The sequence below is a fragment of the Lissotriton vulgaris genome, chromosome 4_1 (genome assembly GCF_964263255.1).
Source record: "Lissotriton vulgaris chromosome 4_1, aLisVul1.2, whole genome shotgun sequence".
Taxonomy (NCBI): domain Eukaryota; kingdom Metazoa; phylum Chordata; class Amphibia; order Caudata; family Salamandridae; genus Lissotriton; species Lissotriton vulgaris.
The window spans coordinates 47864641-47883562 of NC_141691.1; the positions used below are offsets into that span (position 1 = coordinate 47864641).

General features: G+C 45.8%; 1 protein-coding gene across 7 annotated transcripts in view; it reads left to right on the top strand.

Annotated features, from left to right (window-relative positions):
• The window catches only part of MED12 (mediator complex subunit 12), an 820436-nt gene that overhangs the window by 703479 nt on the left and 98035 nt on the right, over nucleotides 1–18922 (top strand). For all 7 annotated transcript variants that reach the window (XM_086918278.1, XM_086918283.1, XM_086918279.1 and 4 more), the window contains exons 39-40: nucleotides 3339–3556; nucleotides 14910–15051. In XM_086918278.1, the coding sequence (XP_086774404.1) occupies nucleotides 3339–3556; nucleotides 14910–15051 (360 nt within the window). The remainder of the gene's footprint in view (nucleotides 1–3338; nucleotides 3557–14909; nucleotides 15052–18922) is intronic.

Consider the following 18922-nt stretch of genomic DNA (forward strand, 5'->3'; position numbering starts at 1 on the left):
GGGATGAAATGGAGCAGCTGCTTCAATATCTTCCAGTTGAGCATTCTGCTTGGTTGAGGATCTCTGTATTTAAGCCCCAAGTCTCACAATTCATTCTGAACACACCCTTTGACAAAAAACATAATTTCGAGCCTGATGTTGATCAGACTTTGGAAAAAAGTTAAAAAGGACACAGAATTTTGCCAAATCTATGAGAGCTCTCCAGTTCTCTTCCTATAGAGGTTTCTTTTGTCGGTCCTTTTACCGAGCAGGTTCTAAGACCACACCCTCAGACCAAAATACATCCACCTATTGGTTAACAACCAGTCGTCTCCTTCAAGAGGATTATTTCGACGAGGTTACAGAGGGAACAATTCTAAGGGTAGAGGAAAAGGCAGTACACCCGTAATTCCTCTTCCCCTAATAAACGGTTACTTTCCCGCACTTTCCCCGGACTATACCACTCCTGTCGGGGGAAGACTGCAACAATTCCTCCCCATTTGGAAGTCCATAACTACAGACCAATGGGTGTTAGGAATTATCCAACTTGGCTATTGCCTGGAGCTTACCACCATATGCTCCCTGTATTTTCTATTTCCCAAAAAGGACGGCTCATTGAGACCTATTTTAGACCTCGGAGAACTAAACCTCTACATACTGTCAGAACATTTCCACATGCTGACACTTCAACAAGTGCTCCCACTCTTACAACAGGGCGACTTCATGTCCACTCTAGACTTAAAAGACGCATATTTACACATTCCAATTCACCCTTCTCATTGTAAATATATCCGATTTGTGATAGCGGGCCAACATTACCAATTCAAAGTACTACCGCTTGGAGTCACGACTGCTCCCGTAGTATTTATCAAATGCCTGGCAGTAGTCTCAGCTCATCTGAGAAGACAGCACATCCATGTATTCCTACCTGGACGACTGTCTCATCAAAACCAGCAGTTACCATAAGTGTCTCCAATGCACTCAAGCCACAATCCACTTGTTACACCAACTAGGGTTTACAGTTTATGCTTTGAAGTCCCATCTGCAGTCTTCTGCACACACATTTATCTAGGAGCCACCATAGACACTCCAAGAGCTCTAGCCTCTCCCAATGCAGCCAGAATTTTAAGTATTCGGTCTCTTCTCACTCAGTTTCAGCCCAACCAATCATTACCAGTAAGAGTTTGTATGCAACTGCTAGGAATGATGGCTCTTGCATTGCGGTTGTCTCCCATGCAAGACTTCACATTCGTCGCCTTCAAGAATGCTTAGCAAGTCAGTGGAACCAATCGCAAAGTTAATAGATCGATCTAGTGTTGTTAGATGGCCGTACCCATCAGTCTCTGCAGCGGTGGAACCTACAAAATTTATCGAAAGGGCTGCCCTTTATCGACCCTGTTCCACAGACCGGGTTAACAGCAGACGCATCGTCCACTGGTTGGAGTGCTCACTTATTCACACAATCCAAGGATTGTGGAGCCTAAAGCTCAAAATTCTCATATAAATCACTTAGAGCAGTGTTTCTAGCGCTCATACCCTATCAAACTCACCTCATAGGCAAATCTGTCCTAGTCCACATGGACAACATGACAGCTATGTACTACATACAAAAACAGGGGGAGGGGCACACTCTCTCCAATGTCACCCCATCGCACAAGTCATTTGGAAATGGGCTATACACCACAAGATTTTTCTCCTGGTAGAGCATCTTCCAGGAATAAACAATAAGGCTGCAGACCACCTCAGCAGACACAAGCAGCAAATACACAGTGGGAACTTCAGCCTCAGGTTCTCCTCCCATGCTTTCAAGAATGCGGATTTCCTTACATAGACTTGTTCGCCACAAAGCAGAACGCAATGTGCCCAAGCTTCGCCTCCAGGTTCTCATACCTGCTCTATTTCAAAGAAGAGAGACCCAAAAATCAAAGGACGTGGGTACCAAACTAGACCTTAGTCACAGAGAAACCCCTTTCGGAAAGCATATATACACATATACAAACTCTCATAAACAACCCAGTATCACCAATATAAAAACAATGGACATAGGAGCCCTGAGATCAAGACATCAAAAGAACGATAGCAATTTATTCAATATACATGTATATACTTTACTGCACAATGATTATATTAAAAACCTTTAAAAGTCAGTCATTTCATAGGTACAATTAATAATGCCTATAAAAACCTAACAATGAAATCTCATTAAAAAGACACAAAAAGTGTCATATAGCAGCAACATATAACAACACAAACAGTTGGGAGGAAAACAGGAAAATAATTCCTAATCATAGAGAGAGAGACACTAAATCTTAAATGGATCACAGTTACTGTATTTTTACAAGAACATCATTCATACTATGTCTTCAACAACAGTTGTCCACAGGGATTTGTAGTGGGCCTCCCCTTTTTTTGGAGCGTCAACGTGTTTCGGTGGGTTCTATTTTGTAGCCATCACCTTCATCAGGACAGTATATAACTCCCAAAAAAACAATTTCTGCAACAAGATAAAAAATATGAATAAAACATACAATAATATATAATTTTTTGATATCTCAATCCCCCACCCCATGCACATCATCAGCATACCGGTGACACTATGAGTATATACACTCATATCTAATTGTCATTCCATTTTCTATTCATACTCTAAACAAGCTTGAAAAGCACTAGAGGGTCAAGGATATAAATACCTCCAGTGGTAGACTTGACTTGATCAATCAAAGTCTCCTTTAATGAGGGCAACACCTTTATCTTGCTCCTACCGGTATCTATAAAAATATACCAGTGTCTGTATTTTGATATTTCAGAGGACCAGCAGATACAAGGGATCTCCTTAACTTTCTGAAGAAATTGAATGACCTTATCATGTCCCTCTGTTGGACTGATGTGTAACATTTTCTACCAACAAGTAAATGCTTCTGTTTGAAACTTTTATTTTCAATATTCTCCAAGTTTTGAAGAATCTGCGTGCATAGTTTGAGAGGCTGCATCATCTGAGAATTTATTGCAGACATTTCTTGTGCACATTTTCTCTGCTGACCAGTGTTTTTTACTCAATTTTGTAAATGACGCAGTTGTTGCGTTATACGCAAGATTATTGTAGCCACAGTGATATCATAGAGTCCACCTTGTTACTTGACGTCAGAATTTGTTGTTGGCTTGGTGTTCTCTTGACAATCTGAATAATTAACTATATCTCTAGTTAGCTGAAGCATGGATTACCAGCTCAGGCTCTTTCTACATGATGAGGCATTTAAAAGTATAATGCATAAGAGCAGTTCAAGAGCAAAGTAGCCTTCTTAGATACCTAAACGTTTTTTATGTTGTAACTCCATTCCATATTTTTGTTTACCCTCTAGGGATACACCACATACGGCTCCCAGCTGAGCCTTCAGCAGCACCCATCCCAGCAAGGCTCAATGGTCCCTCCAGCCTATTCCGGACAACCATATCAGAGCCCTCACCCTTCTGCAACTCCAGGACTGGTGGATCCACTACGGCAGATGCAACAGAGGCCCAGTGGCTATGTACACCAACAGGCTCCCGGCTACACACACCCCATGCAGACGACACAAAGGTAAGGCAAATTGTAAATATTCATACCCTCAGTGGTACACGAATTGACTGGTATGTAGACAGTGCAAAGATACAGCAGTTCTTGATTGTGTTCAAGCCAAGCAGTCAAGACAAAAGAGAAAGCCATCACAGAGTATTTAAAGGTTCTCCCACACTCAGCATAAAGGTGCAGTCTTTGATGAAACACACCCCCTGCAGACAAAGCAAAGATACAGGGACCTCTTGAGTATTCCCGCACCACTCAGACAACCCAAATGTCCAGGCATTGGCATGTAGCCAGAGACCCATTTCACTGTCAGTCATGCCACAGAAAGCCCTGGCCTTTCCGTGCCGCCGAACTAGCAGACGGCACAGAGGCACCAGTTCTACATCTCCTTTCACCCTGCTACGACCAACAAACCGCTTTAGTTTGTCTTCAGCACGTAAATGCTCAACCAATGGGGGGCAGAATTCAACCCTTCCTCCCATTTTGGAAATTCAACAGATGGGCCTCGCTGATTGGTCAAAAGGTCTATGCACTACCCTTTCTTTCCTTCTTGCTCTATATACCGCCCACATCAGAACACATTTTGGAAGAGCACCTGTCTAAAATGCTGCAGGATGAACACCTGTTGCTCTCCAAGAGGTACCGTAGAGCGGGTACCGGATCCAGAGAAAGGCAGGAGTTATCTCTGATATTCCCTCGTCCCAATAAAAGTATGGGGAGCTCAGGCCTATCTTGGACCTCCAACCACCCAATGACAAATAATGGGAGAACAAATTCAAAATGCTGAAATCCTTTCTACCATGGACCTGGGAGACTAGACGGCGCCCTTGGATACCCTTGGATACACAAGGTTCGTATTCTCATATACCGGTCCTGCCGTCCCACAGGCATTAGTTGCATTAGTAGGCCAGGAGCATTTTCAGTTTGTCTTTCAGCCTCGCCAGTCTACCTTAGGTATTTGTGGAAGTGACGGCAGTGGTTGTGGCTCATCTTTGGAGGATTAGAGTTCCTGTATTCCTATACCTTGAGGACTAGCCATTGGAAGTAGGCTTGCTACAGTCAGTTGTGAACCTGCTCCAGGCGATGGTGGAACTCTTAAAAGCTTTGGGCATTACCATAAATCAGTCAATGTCCCTCCTGGTTGATTCATAGATGCTTCCCTTCATTTTGACAACCCTGTTATGTTATGTTATGTTATATTTATTCTTATATAGCGCACGGCTACTCAAAAAGAGTGTCCTGGCGCTTTTGATAATGAGACCTACAGCAGAATAACACAACACAGTGATAAAAGCATAGTAGGAAGCAGAGCAGAAGAAGAAAACAGCCTAGAGGGCAAAAACCAGGTTTTAAGGCCCTTCCTGAATGCAAGTAAACTAGTAGCTCCGCGGAGTGTCAGCGGCAGGGTGTTCCACAACTGTGGCGCCAGCAATCCAAAGGAGCGGCCTCCAATGCGAGCTCTCTTTACGCGCGGCACAGCCGCCAGGAACAGAGATTCTGATCTGAGAGAGCGGGCCGGGTGGTAAAAGGAGAGTCTCCTTTGGAGATACTTAGCTCCCACAGCATGAAGAGCTTTGTAGGCCAAAGTTAACGCCTTGAAAGCAATCCGTTTACGGATAGGCAGCCAATGTAGGGTCTGCAAAAGACCAGCAGCGCTAGCTCGCCTGTTTGGCCCATAAATGGCCCTCGCGGCCGCATTCTGCACAACTTGAAGCCGCTGCAGCAGATACTCTGGCAGGCCCAAGTAGAGGACGTTGAAATAATCCAATCTTGAGCCGAGCAGAGCCTGCACAGTCAGCTCCCTGTGTTCCTCAGACAGGAGAGGCAGAAACCTCTGCAGCATCTTGAGGAGGCCGAAACATGTACCCGTCACACCTAGGATCTGGGATCTCAGCGTCAGACCCTTGTCCATCTTGACCCCTAAGTTCTTAGCTAATTGGGATGAACAGGACGGAGGAAACATGTTAATGGGCCACCAAGCTTGCCAGTCTGGATCCGAAGCACACCCGAAGAAGAGTACCTCAGACTTATCTGAGTTGCACTTGAGGCTGTTCAGCTGGAACCATTTAAAAACAGCCCCAAGGCAATCCCGGATTCTCTCTCCATCGAAGTCTCCTCCCTTCTTACAAGAAAAGAGGTGCTGGGTGTCGGCGTAGGATACGATCTGGGCCCGAACGACTCCGCCAACGCCGCCAGAGGGGCCATAAAGATGTTAAAAAGGGTCGGGCTCAATACAGAGCCCTGCGGAACCCCGACTCCCAATGGCGGCATTACGGCAGAGTCTGGGGAGGCCCAGACCGTTTGTCGGCGGCCAGCTAAGAAAGATGAAAACCAGCTGAGCACCGTCCCCCGTAGGCCAATCTCATAGAGTCTTGCGAGAAGGCCCTCATGGGGGACGGTGTCGAAGGCCGCCGACAGATCTAACATAACCAGCATGGCTTTGCCCCCGGAGTCCAGTACCCCTTTAATGGCTTCTGACACCTCCAGGAGAGCGGTCTCTGTTCTTAGATTGGGGCGGAAGCCGGATTGGGTAGCGTGCAGAATCTCATGGGTTTCCAGAAAATTGGAGAGCACCGTGTGCACATGCTTCTCCAGAATTTTCGTGAAAGCAGGCAGGAGAGAGATAGGCCTGTAATTGACCAGAGCCTCAGGATCGAGACCAGGCTTCTTCAGCAAGGGGATGACCATTGCCTGCTTCCAGGCCTGCGGAACCACTCCCTGGCTCAACGAGAGATTCAGGAGTGGATTCGCCAGCGGGTTTAAAACTTCCGCCATTTTTGCCAGGAATTTGGCAGGGCAGGGGTCCAAGGGCGACCCAGATTTAAGATTGCCCATAAGCGCCAGGGAAGCAGGGGCTGAGATGGATGGAAAAACGGCCAGCACTGGGCCCGGCGGGCCGAGAAGCCTGAGTCGTCCTCGGGGTTGGTCAGCCCCACGGGTGCCACCAAAGGAAAAGAATCCTGGATAAGTTTAATCTTGCTAGTAAAAGAATTTGCAAGATCAGAAGCCCAGGACTTAGAGGGCACACCTTGGGGTGCATTAGAGTGAGGGGCCTTAAATTCTCTGACAAAGTCAAAAGTCAGTCAAAAGATTTGTATAGCGCGCTATATACCCGGAGGGTCTCAAGGCGCTTGAAGAAGGGTGGGGAATTACTTGTCAAAGATCCAAGTTTTAAGTTGCTTTCTGAATGCTAGGTGGTTCTGAGTGAGACGAAGGTGAGTGGGGAGTGAGTTCCAGGTTTTAGCAGCGAGGTAGGAGAAGGATCTACCTCCCATGGTGGTTTTATTGATGCGAGGTACGGTAGCAAGGGCTTGGTTGGAAGATCATAGCTGGCGAGAGGGGGTGTAGAAGGAAAGTCGTGTGTTGAGGCATTCGGGTCCAAGTTCGTAAAGTGCTTTGTGTGCGTGGGTTAGGAGGCGGAAAGTAATCCTCTTATTGACGGGGAGCCAGTGGAGGTTTTTCAGGTGACTAGAGATGTGGTCTTTACGCGGGATGTCTAGTATGAGTCTGGCTGATGCGTTCTGGATGCGTTGGAGTTTTTTCTGGAGTTTTGCGGTGATACCGGCGTATAGGGTGTTTCCGTAGTCCTGGCGGCTTGTAACCAGTGCATGGGTGACTGTTTTTTTTTCTGGTTTCGGTGGGGATCCAGCGAAATGTTTTTTTTGAGCATGCGAAGAATGTTGAAGCAAGATGATGAAACGGCGTTGACTTGTCTGTTCATTGAGAGTGAGGAGTCCAGGATGACGCCCAGGTTTCGTGCGTGGTCCGTCGGGGTGGGTGCTTTTCCAAGGGCCTCTGGCCACCAAGAGTCATCCCAAGCGGAGGGGGAGGTACCTAAGATAAGGACTTCTGTTTTGTCTGAGTTCAGTTTCAGACGGCTGTGCTTCATCCACTTGGCTACTTCTTTTATTCCTTCATGTAGGTTGGTTTTTTGCCTCTAACTCCTTACAGGAGTTAGAGGCAGCCTCTATCCTCCCTGCAAGATAGGCTTTTTTTCCTAGGCGAATGTCCCGCTGATAGGCCTTAACCACTGTCTTGTAGGTCAGCCTTGCCACAGAATCATATTGTGATCGCCAGGCTCTTTCAGCTGCCTTGCACTGCTGCCGAGCGGTCGACAGTGCCGCAGTGAACCAGGGAGCCGAAACACGTCTAGGTGTTAAGCGGGGGGTCATCACCGGGGCAAGATCATTTAGCCTATCCAATAGCCATACTTGCAGAGACTCCAGGCCCCTCTCCAAATCTCCTGTAAGGGGGCATGGGTGATCCAGGGCGGCCTGAGCCAGCTTAGCTGGCGTCATTCGTTGATATGCCCTGGGGGCTCGGCCCTGCTGCTGAGACACGGGATTAGACGGTTTCGCCGTGCCTCTAACCAAAAATTTGGCCAATCTATGGTCTGACCAAAGCACCGGGATAATCTCCTTCACCTCCAAAGGAGATGTCGAGAAAGACCTGGTCAAGAGTATGTCCCTTGTCGTGCGTTGGCCCCCAAAGATAAGGGATCAGGCCCAAAGGGGCCGTAGCCTCCAGAAGTTTGATGGTATCCGGGTCCGATGGCTCATCCATACGAAAGTTAAAGTCCCCGGCCACAATACAATGTTCTGCTTTCAGGGCCAGTCCCGATATAACCGACTCGAACTCTTCAAAGAAGGTTCCAGGTGGGCCAGGTGGCCTATATACTAAAAGACCTTTAAAGGATTGGTGAGGTGCCAAAGTGATGGAAAAGGCAAGGGACTCAGAGCCACGGATATCATCCACTGGCAGAATAGAACATGCCGCGCATTTCTTCACCACCAATGCCACTCCACCACCCCTTCCCTTGAGTCTGTCCTTCCTGAAAACATTGTAATCAGGAGTAATGGCCATAGCAATATCGGTATTTGAGAATTCCCCCAGCCAAGTCTCAGTCAACATAAGACAGAGTGGCTTTTCCATATCGAGGAGATCATAAATGTCTTGCACAACCCTGGGGGACACTGCAAAGTTCAAGGCTTTTCCTCTGCCGCAGCGAGTCTGGGACATTTGGGTTATGATCCCAATATTTTTAGGCTTGATCCTGGATGCCGGTGACGGTTGCTCTTGGGCTTCCTGGCTTCTAAGCCTCAAGTATCCACTTTGTCAGCTACTCCAAGTGGAGTTCAGGGACCTCTGGTCTCCAGTGGAGAGCCATCTCCACATCAGCGTACTGGAGCTAAGGACCCTCAATCTGGTCCTGAAGGCTTTCCTGCTCTGCATAAGGGGGAGGCTGGTGCAAGGTCTCACTGACATCACTGCAATGTGACACTGCAACAAGCAGGACAGTGTGGGTTCTTGGGTCTTGTGGCAAGAGTGTTTGCTTCTCTGGAGGTGACTGGAGCGCCAGACCATCTTGCTTGTCGCCTAGCAGGGTTGATGAATGCTAGACTAGAACTAACTGAGCAGATATTGTCTGTCAGATCACATGTGGCATTTGCATTCTGATGTGGTACAGAGTGTAGTTGACCCATGAGGGGAACCGTGGTCAGTTCTTTTCGGCACTGTTGACAATGCACTTTGGAGCTGCTGCAAGATCCCTTGTATGGAGATGTATTCTGGCAGGAACAGAACAAGGGACCTCAAAAAAATAAAGATTGGGCCCAAGTCTTCCTAGTGGCCCTAGATTGGGCAGGAGAATGAGCTGCCTGGAGCTCCTGAGCATAAACATCTGTCCTTCAATCAGGCTACCACTTCGGGAGGGCCTTCTGTCTCAACAGTTGCACAGGGTCCTACACCCAACTCCGGAACGTGCACCTCAATGTATGTAGATTGAGCAGCGACAAGTGATTGCATTAGATTTGACATGTGAAGCTGCCGGACACCTCTCCAAAAAATCAATTTTCACCGGTTACGAGGACAAGCTTGTAATTTATTTATTTTATTTATTTATCGCAATTTTTAGAGCGCATCAATTACCCATACGGGTGTCTCGGCGCTAATGTTACAGAACTTCACTTCAGTTGGGGTAGAATTTAGGAGGTAAACAGCCAGGTTTTGAGGCTTTTTCTAAATTTTAGCAGCGTAGGGGCAGTTTTAATATGGAGTGGCAGAGTGTTCCATAGTTTGGCAGTTGCGATGGTGAAGCATCTGTCTCCCCAGTTGGTTTTTTTTGTCCGAGGGACTTTTAACAGGTGGGCTGATGCTGACCGTAATGTTCTCTGATGTTCCACTGGGCAGAGGGCTTTTTTTAGGAACAATGGTCCGGGACTGTTCAAAGTTTTGTAGGCTATACAGAGTGCCTTAAACTTTATTCGGCTCCTGATGGGGAGCCAGTGTAATTTTTTGATGTAAGGGGAGGTGGGGGTGAATTTGGGGATGGATAGGAGAATTCTGGCTGCGGCATTTTGTACCGTCTGGAGCTTATTAATTACCTTTTCCTGAGCATTCAGAAATAAGGAGTTACAATAATCTGTTCTGGAGAACACTAGGGTACTGATCAATGTTTTACCGGCGGATTGTGGCAGATAGGGGAGGAGTTTCTTTATTCTTTTTAGGATGAAGAAAGCAGAGGATACCACAGAATTGGCGTGGTGGAGGAACGTCAATTTGTTATCAAAAGTGACTCCCAAATTTCGTACCTTGACTACTGGCTGGGGGGGCGAGCCCATCTGTGATGGCCACCACTGTGGGGACCAGGCCGGCTGCAAGCTCCCGAATGTCATCACCTCTGTTTTGTTGGAGTTCAGCTTGAGGCAGTTAGATGACATCCAGGAGCTTATCGCCTTCATCCCTTCTTGAAAATTTGCTGCGACAGATGTTCCGTCATTGTGCACTGATAGCACTAATTGGGTGTCGTCAGCATACGTTGTGAGGGCAATTCCAGGGGTAATGTTGTGAGGGTAATGTGTTGTTACGCCCGGACATGACCACTTACAAAGTTGTCAGACATTCGTCTTTGTTTTGTATTTAGCCATCAAGGCCTTGCAGTGGCACTGCAAACGGTTATGTATCATTCTTTTCAGCCTTTCTGTGTTTGCCTGATCTACAGTCCTTGTCTAAATCACCTGTTGTAAATATTAAGTTTGACACCCAAGTTCCCTCCTAAATTGTTTGTGATGCCACAGTAGGGCCTTAACTTGGTTTTAACCTTCCTAATGTGCACACTTTTCAAGCGTTTGCATAGTTGCTTTGTTCATCTCCTGAACTTGAAGACTGTCCTGCTCATCACATGAGTGAACTGAAGGCACTTTCAATGCTGATCTGAGACACCACCTTCTTTCCAGAGCATTTGGGGCTGAGGACTTGGGCGGCCGTGTTACCGAAAGTTAATCACTTTACTATTGTTTTGTGCTTCCTCTCGCCCCTTGAAAAAGGGGGAGAGGCTCTATCAGTTGCACCCCAATAGGGTTTTAAGTTTTTACATGGATTGTACCTAGGATTGTATCTAGGATCATTGAGGGGTCAATCAAAATGTTTTTTTTTTTTTTTTAGCAGTGATAAGAACGGTCTTGCAGAAGTGAACCCTGTTAAAGTGACAAGTCCTTTGCTTTTAAATTGACGCTAGGCGCGCCTGTCCTTCATATCTTTCGGACTGTGACGTGGGCGTCTATGTATTCCTGCTTTGACAGCCAGACCCAACAGGAAGAACACTTTGCCTGCCCCGTTTTTACTTTGGTGTGAATCCTCTCCACACACCTTTGGGGAGGCACTGCTTTGGTGTCTATTTTAGGCTGAGGAACCTGCACTTAGTAATATGCAATTTACCTTTGGTGATGTTTTTTCTGGTGAAAACGCCATCTACCTGCAGATTCCTCACTGCCATCTCTCCTCCCCATTCTGTGGACTGTCTTCTTTTAACATCTGAAAAGTTCCCAACTTAATCATCAACACATTGTTACCACCAATTGTTCATGCTTCATGTCTGAGGGCGCAGAAAGAATGACAAGAAACTGACGTCAACCTGCATGGGGGTGCTTAAACAGGGATTGACTCTTTCAGTGATTTGGCAATTTGGAAGCAGCGGAGGACTACTATATTCTCTAGCTGCAGTCTGGCACCTGGGAGATGTTCTGAGGTGCGGAATCTGCCATTAGTTTGAATGTCCAGCAGAAAGAGCTTTACTGAAGGTAAGTAACTTGTTCATCTTGTTCTCTGTGTAGGATTTCGCTGCGCTCTACCGTAGCCCCACTTTTGCTTCATTCCTTTCCAAGACTTGACCATGACAAGATCTACTGCTATGTTTGCTAATATCTCCCTAATATACAGCTGATTTGATAAGTTAGAGGGACGTAATAAGATCACCAATTTTCTGGACAATAAATAATAGCGGGTGAGAGGCAGCTTCCTATGTCTGAATGGAGCAAAACGAAATCCATAATCTTGGATGGTCCCTTCCCAGAATGCAACACAATGGGGCTCAATTTTAACTTGAATCTCATTCAACTTGCAAATTAAAGCTATGGTCATGCAGATCAACCATTCTTATTCTGCAAAATCATTCCTACCTTGCAAATCTCACACTAAATTGAACTTAAAAATGTCTTGTTTTGCGATGGATTGACTATTGTAATGTTGTCTACACAGGCCTGTGACATGAACAATTAAGCTGCTATGGTTTGCTTCAACTTAAGTAAATGTGCTTATGGCAAACTGCCTTCGAAAACACTGTATTGGCACCTAGTGGATGAGGGGATTGAATTAAAAACACTTATCCTGAAGACCAGTTGGCGCAAAGGCCCATCACATTTACGAAATCTGCAACCACACCACATCTCTATGACGTGACTGATCTGCATCAACAGACCTGATCCCACCTCACTCATTCAATGATCAGAACGCATTGAGCAAACCTAGAGAGAGTGATGAGGTGTATTGCTTCGCCCTCCCAAATAATAGAAAATACTGCACAGAACAACACACGAGGCAAAGATATAAAAACACCAGGAAAGGGATTTCACTCATAAAATGAGGCACATCAAAAGACCGTTTTCAAAATAAAGTATTGGGTTTTATTTGTGCAACCCTCTCTAACAAAAAGGATTTCCCATATGTCAAGTGAAAACTGCATATAAATGTATATAGAGGTGTGTGTGTGTGTGTATATATATATATATATGTGTGTGTGTGTAAGCAAGCAATAATAACACACTTATAGGTAAGTAAATACAACAGTTAAATGCATGAAATAAAATACATGCAGCTAATAATACTGGACGTCCACTGCAAAAAATCAGAAAGATATATATAAACACTTAATACATCAGATGATTATAACGACAGCAGACTTGAATGTGCACACAGACACACACACATCACAATGCCAATAATCAAAAGAAAACACCTCAGATGTTTATAACCACTGGAGACCTGAATGTGCACACATACAACTCACATCACAATGCCGATAAAAGAAATACATCACAGATCGAGTATCCAATATTCTTGCCAACTCAGCTGGAGGAGCCCATGACAGCCAGGCAGAAGTCCCGATCTGAACCCTAAAAACGTTCCCTGCGGCAACACGTCTGTTCCACAGCGAGCTCCCATCTGAGAGCCAAGAGTCCCTTTCTTTAATACCTTTTCCTCAACCTGAGGAGAAGGTGCTAGAAACCTCGCCCCTTTTCTTCTGTTATGAAAAACTGAGCTGACAGTACCGCTCTGTGTCAAGGTCGAGACACAAGCTGGCCAGGCCACAAGCAATCATCCCAACCCACATATTACCTCAGTGAAGCTTACGAAAGTCTCCAGAAGTGTAGAAAACAACCTTGAACGTAAATACCCTAAAAAACTTGAGTGATCTGGGGGCCTGCCTGTATGCGCAAAGCTCAAGCTCGAAAGAGCCAGAATTCAAGATGGCATGAGGGCATGGCAAAACCAATTGTAAGAACTTCATAATACTTCCCAGTATACAACACAATGCACATTTGTCCACCACTGCCTATAGCATCACACAGTTCACTTCCCAATTTACAACATAATGCACATTTGAGCAACACTGCATATAACACTACACACCGAGACTGAGAAGTACATTTCACGCCTCTCTCTCATGCTTTCAAATGCATATCCCACACGTTCTGTTCCTGGAAAGGCCATAAGAATCGAACACTCCTCCTCTGAAACTACAAGGAGACACAAAAGAAATGTTGAAGAAAAAAGGCACAGGTAGGAAAACACCTTAAGTCAAATAAAACAATGGTAGTCAAAGGTCATCACATGGTCCCAATATATGGAAGGGCCTCTGGCACTGTTTGAGGTCACAGGCCTGGCATACAGTAAACACATTATCAGAGCTAATCCCATCTACCTTGAATTGAGAAAACTGCTTAAAATTGAGCTAGTAAGCAAACCTTTTTCCAGTATTGTTGCATTAAACCGCAGTGACGAGGGTTGGAAAGTTTAAGCCACCCCATCTGACCTTTTTTTTATGCAAGACCTGAATAGATGTGATGGGCATTCACTTCAGACTGATCTTATTACCAAGGGAAGTGGTCTAAGTGCAAAAAATGGGAGTCCCAGATATGGTGAATGCTTAAGATCACATCTAAGGGGAATAGATGAACCATTACAGTGCAGAGCCAGTAGGCAGTCTCCTCACAAAAAAGGCCCTTGCACTGGACTATTTCTGCTGTCATGTTAATCGCATCATAGACTGTGTTAAGTGGGCAGTGGCTACTCTAACTTAGAATTGGGGTACAATTTGAGACCCCCCTGGTACTGCTCTGAACATCTGCAGCACCTCCAGTCGGGCTCCCATGATTGTTTAGCACCCTGGAGGAAATGCGTGATGCTTATTGACATACTCTGATATCTAGTTGATATGTAGAATACCAGAATGCCAAAGGCGCCTGAATTCCTGCAGGCACATAGACTCATTTCTTGTGCGGCCACAGCATGAATCCCATGTGAAGAACACAGACTCCCAGGCCTCTCCTCTTATATTCTTAAGAAGGGGAGGGATACGAAAATGATTTGAGGTCCCACTCATGCGGTAGCTAGGGCCTTTGCGAATCAAAGGGTGTGAGATATGCTGAATCTAGCTGCTACTACTCTGGGACGCATTTGCATTCCATGTATAAAGGATTTCGATTTTCAATTGCACCGCCTGGTAACCTATGTAGAAGACTTATAGAAGACCAAACTTAACTTACAAAGTGTCCACTTTCACTAAGTTTTGACTCCGTCCTTACCTTGTTAGATTTTAGAATTCACAATTGAGCAGTAAGATATACAGGCCTTATACTTTTGATTTGATTACAATGGTACATTGTACTATCTTGGCACTATGCAGCATGGGCAGTGTAAATGATTATGTATGGAATTGAGCCTATAAGTTTACGAGTTACAGTAGGTTAGTAAGCAGGATTGTTTCTCTGACTTCTTCCTCTCGCTCATTTCTGTGTCCCTTACTTCACAGATTTGCACACCAGCAGATGCAGCAGGCCCCCGTGATGAGTGCAATGAGCCACATGTCCAATCCAGGGGTCCAGGCGGGGGTACGGCCTGTTCAGATGTTACCTGAGCAGCAGCATGCATACCTCAGGCAGCAGATGCTGAGGGTAAGTGTCTTCATATCATCTCAGCCAATGGGGTCGTTAGTGTGGAAACAGAACTTAAATATGATTTAGGAATATGGTGGTACCTGGTGCAATAAAAGTATTTCAGTGTTGCATGGCTTAGACAGTGAGTGGAGGTCATTTTGTCTCGATCACTCAAGCATCACCAGCGCAAGTGACGCAGGTGGACCCAAATTTTGCAATACAGTGTCTTAGTTTCCTTTGCATCATTGTAGGCACGTAGTCATTGGATGTGTTGTGTTTGGAATCGTGTGTGGTTTTCAATTCCAGGTATCTGGCTTGAATCTCATATACATTTATGTAATGAAGCTCAAGTTTTAACTTTGAAGGTAGATTGCTTTGTTTTAGGCAGGACCATACTTCCCTGTTTTTAATATCAGGACATTAACAGGGGTTTTGCGTCCTATTGTGCGTCATGCTCCTGCCCTCACTCTGCTGTCTTATTGTCACATCACTAGGTCCTTCTCTGATCCCTCTTAATACATAAAATCAAAGAAATCTGAAAGTGTTAGTGGCTGTGCATTACTTCATGTGCTAATTCTCAAACCTTCTCCTCGCTACTTTAGTTTATATCTGCTTTTCCTCTATGTGTTCCCTTTCATGTGGGCTTCTCAATAAATATGATTACAAAAGCCAGTTGCTTAGACTTTGTTGCGGTAAAATCTATGCATTTTGCTCTTATGGAGCTTTGTTTTGAGAGGAATTTGCATTAGCATTCTGGAATGTGGGTAAGAGCCACTTGTACACTGTGAAGTTGATCCACAGTTGAAAACCCCCTAAGAAGCAGTTTAGTGCTCACAGTGAATATGTGAAAATGGCCTTTTTGGAGAAACAAATGGGGGTGGTAAGCGGTGCTATGAAGCACCAGAACCATCCGATGTTTTCGATAAATTAATTGAAGTCTTGTTGACATTCTGACTAGATTTTCAGAGTCGTTGCGTAATAATATCGCTTAATTATAACTGGTGTCTTGAAAGACAGTCTGTCTTATTTCAACTAATTCATCCAGTGAGTGGTGAATTACATTTAGAAGAGGTGTTTAAGAATCCATTGTCCAGTGGCGAACATTCATGCTGTAGGTAGCCAAGGATATGGGGGCCAACTTCACTATGGAACACCACTGGTTACATCAGCCATAACAACAACGTGTTGTAAACTCAACTAGGAATGGATCTGGGAGAAAGGCTGGTTCTTAAATCCCCGTTGTGGGTGGGTACTGGGCTGGAATCTGGATCTTTACTCTGGGGAATGTGTGGAATGCGGATAGAATGACACTTTCCCCACTCTCACAGACTGAATGAGGTGGCTATAAGTTGAATATAAATTAAATGAAATGCATGTTTTCATTGGTGACTCATGGGGGGTTGAATTCCACCCTTCTAGAGGGAGAGACGTGTACACACTTGTCTACCAGTACCAGGTAATAGTTCAAAAGAGCCCTGGCATCACAAAATGGATGCTGCAGCCACAGACGCACGTCTGCCCTCCTGTTGCTGGATGAAACACCGGCAGGGGAGCCTGGACAATAGGTTTCCTTTCACAGGGAGGTGTAACCACCTCCCAGACAGGCTTTAGTGTATTGGGACTGGGTGGGTGCACTTTGAAAGAGCCCGAAAGTCTGCACTGGGGGCACATTTGGTGTCCCTGTGCCAAGCCCAGTTCAAACCGGTTTCCAGCCCCTGCTCTGGCACGAAACTGGACAAAGGAAATGGGTGTTGCCACCCCTCTTTCCAAATCCTCCCATAGGTGAGTCCCCAGAGTATGTCCAACCCCTTTCTTCAGTATAAGTAAGGGACCCCTGGCAACAGGACTTCAGATTACACCTGGACGAAACTCTGAAACAGATTCCTGGAACTTCGACGCTCTACTACAGATTAGAGGACGGAAGAATCTCCCTTGGGGTCAGGGAGTGACTCCCCCGCTCAAGCAGGCACCAACGAAGCATCTTGCCATTCTGCAATTCCGAAGCTCCCCTTGGACTCTGAAGTATTTGCAACACATGAAGATTTCCACACTTCTCAGAGGCCGACACGAGTCCCCAGTAAGGCTCAGACCTCGTGAGTGACGTGGAACCGGAACTCCTGGACACCGTGCACATTTGCTAGTGCATTGACTTCTCGACGTCTCCTGAAGTTGTGCTTTGGGTTACTTGTAGCCCAATCCCAGAGCACCATCTGCACCGAAGATTGTGGGCCTACACTCCACGAGTATTCCGTGAGCCCACTTCTTGCATTTCCGCTTGAGGCTGCTTCGCGATCCCTGGTCCGTCGACTGGTGGGTCCCCTTGAAGGCAAATCTACTTTTCCTCGGGCTTCCCTGGTTGCTCCAGATGTGCCCTGACTCTTCACCGCGTGGTTAGTGCTCAGACCTTGCTGGTCTGCACCAAAGCATTTATTTGATTCATGCGTGGGTTGCTGTTGCCAAGGCTTGTTGGGTCCAATCCGGGCACCAACACCGCAGCACTCGACATCCTTCGTGGGACAGATCAAAACCAGAACCTGGTCATCGTCGACGCCTCCTGGCCCTCGTGGCTGAAGAAGCAGGCTTCACCTGAAATCACCCAACATCGGTGGGCATCCGCCTTTCGTGCTCCTGGACACTGGCAAGTGACTCAGACTCTGTCCGCTCTGATTTCAGGTTCTTCTCATCTACAATCCAGGCTTGGATCACATCGGACACTTTCCACTTGGACGACAGCAGCACTTTGCAGCAGATCGCCATTGAAAACGACGACGAAACCCGACACCAAAATACACCTATGCTCCCGGCTTCCCTGGGTGAGGTAACTCGAGTACTCCCGTGCTCCTGTGGGTGTTGGCTCTAGAACCCCCTAGTTCTAAAGGGGTTTGCTCCAAGTCCTCTTCTAAGTGCCCTTTATCTTTAAAATTCCAACCACAAATTTCCCCATAGAAGTTAATGGTGGTTCGCGGCTGTGTTCACACACTGCACGCGTCCCCCGTGGGTCCCCTGTGTCACTACCTTGGGTGGTTCCTGGTGGCCCCAGCGGTTCTACAGGCTCTAGGCCTTGTGTATATGCAAGTCATGGTTCTTATACCACTTTCTTAATATAGGGCTCAAAGTGTAATGTGCGAATTTACTGTGTGCTATTAAGTTTACTGAATGTACTTTTGTCTCTAGCCTCATAAAGAGACTAAAGGGATGTGTTTAAAATAAATACATATATTTTATATATACCTGGTATGGTTCTCCTTTCATTAGGTCATTCACGAGATTATAGACTGGTAAAACAAGCTGCTTTACATTCCTCCAAGACTTAGCCTGAAAGCTTCTCTCCACAGCCTCCACTAGGATAGCTTTCAATTTAGGTTGTCTTTAAACCTACCATCAATAAGGGTTGTTTGGACTGGTGCAAGGTTCCCACTAGAATAGTGGACAGCATATGCCAGGCCAACTTCTCACACACTCATTCAAAGATGGTCTCAGAAACTTCTAGAAGGGCGGTGTCCGTACTATAGCCAGATCTAAACCCGGACTGAGAATCATGGAAAAGGTGGTGGGATTCAAGATAGCTGGAAAGTTGTTCCTGAACTATCTTTTCTAATATTGTAGCTGGTGTAGGTAGAAAAGAAATTGAATGGTAGTTTTTAAGAATGGTGGGATTGGCATTCGTTTTTTTAAGAATAGGCACTAGAAGGGCGTGTTTCCAGGCTGAAGGGAAAATGCCGGTGCTAAGGGAAGAATTCCAGATCTGGTTCAGTGAAGGATTTTTGAGGGGCCCTCAGATATTGAAAAACTGAGCAGGACAGTGATCCTTAGGTGAACCTGATTTGCTGGCTAGGAGTTTCAAAAGTGAGGCATCAGGAGAAATAGCATGGAATGAAAAAAGTCTGAT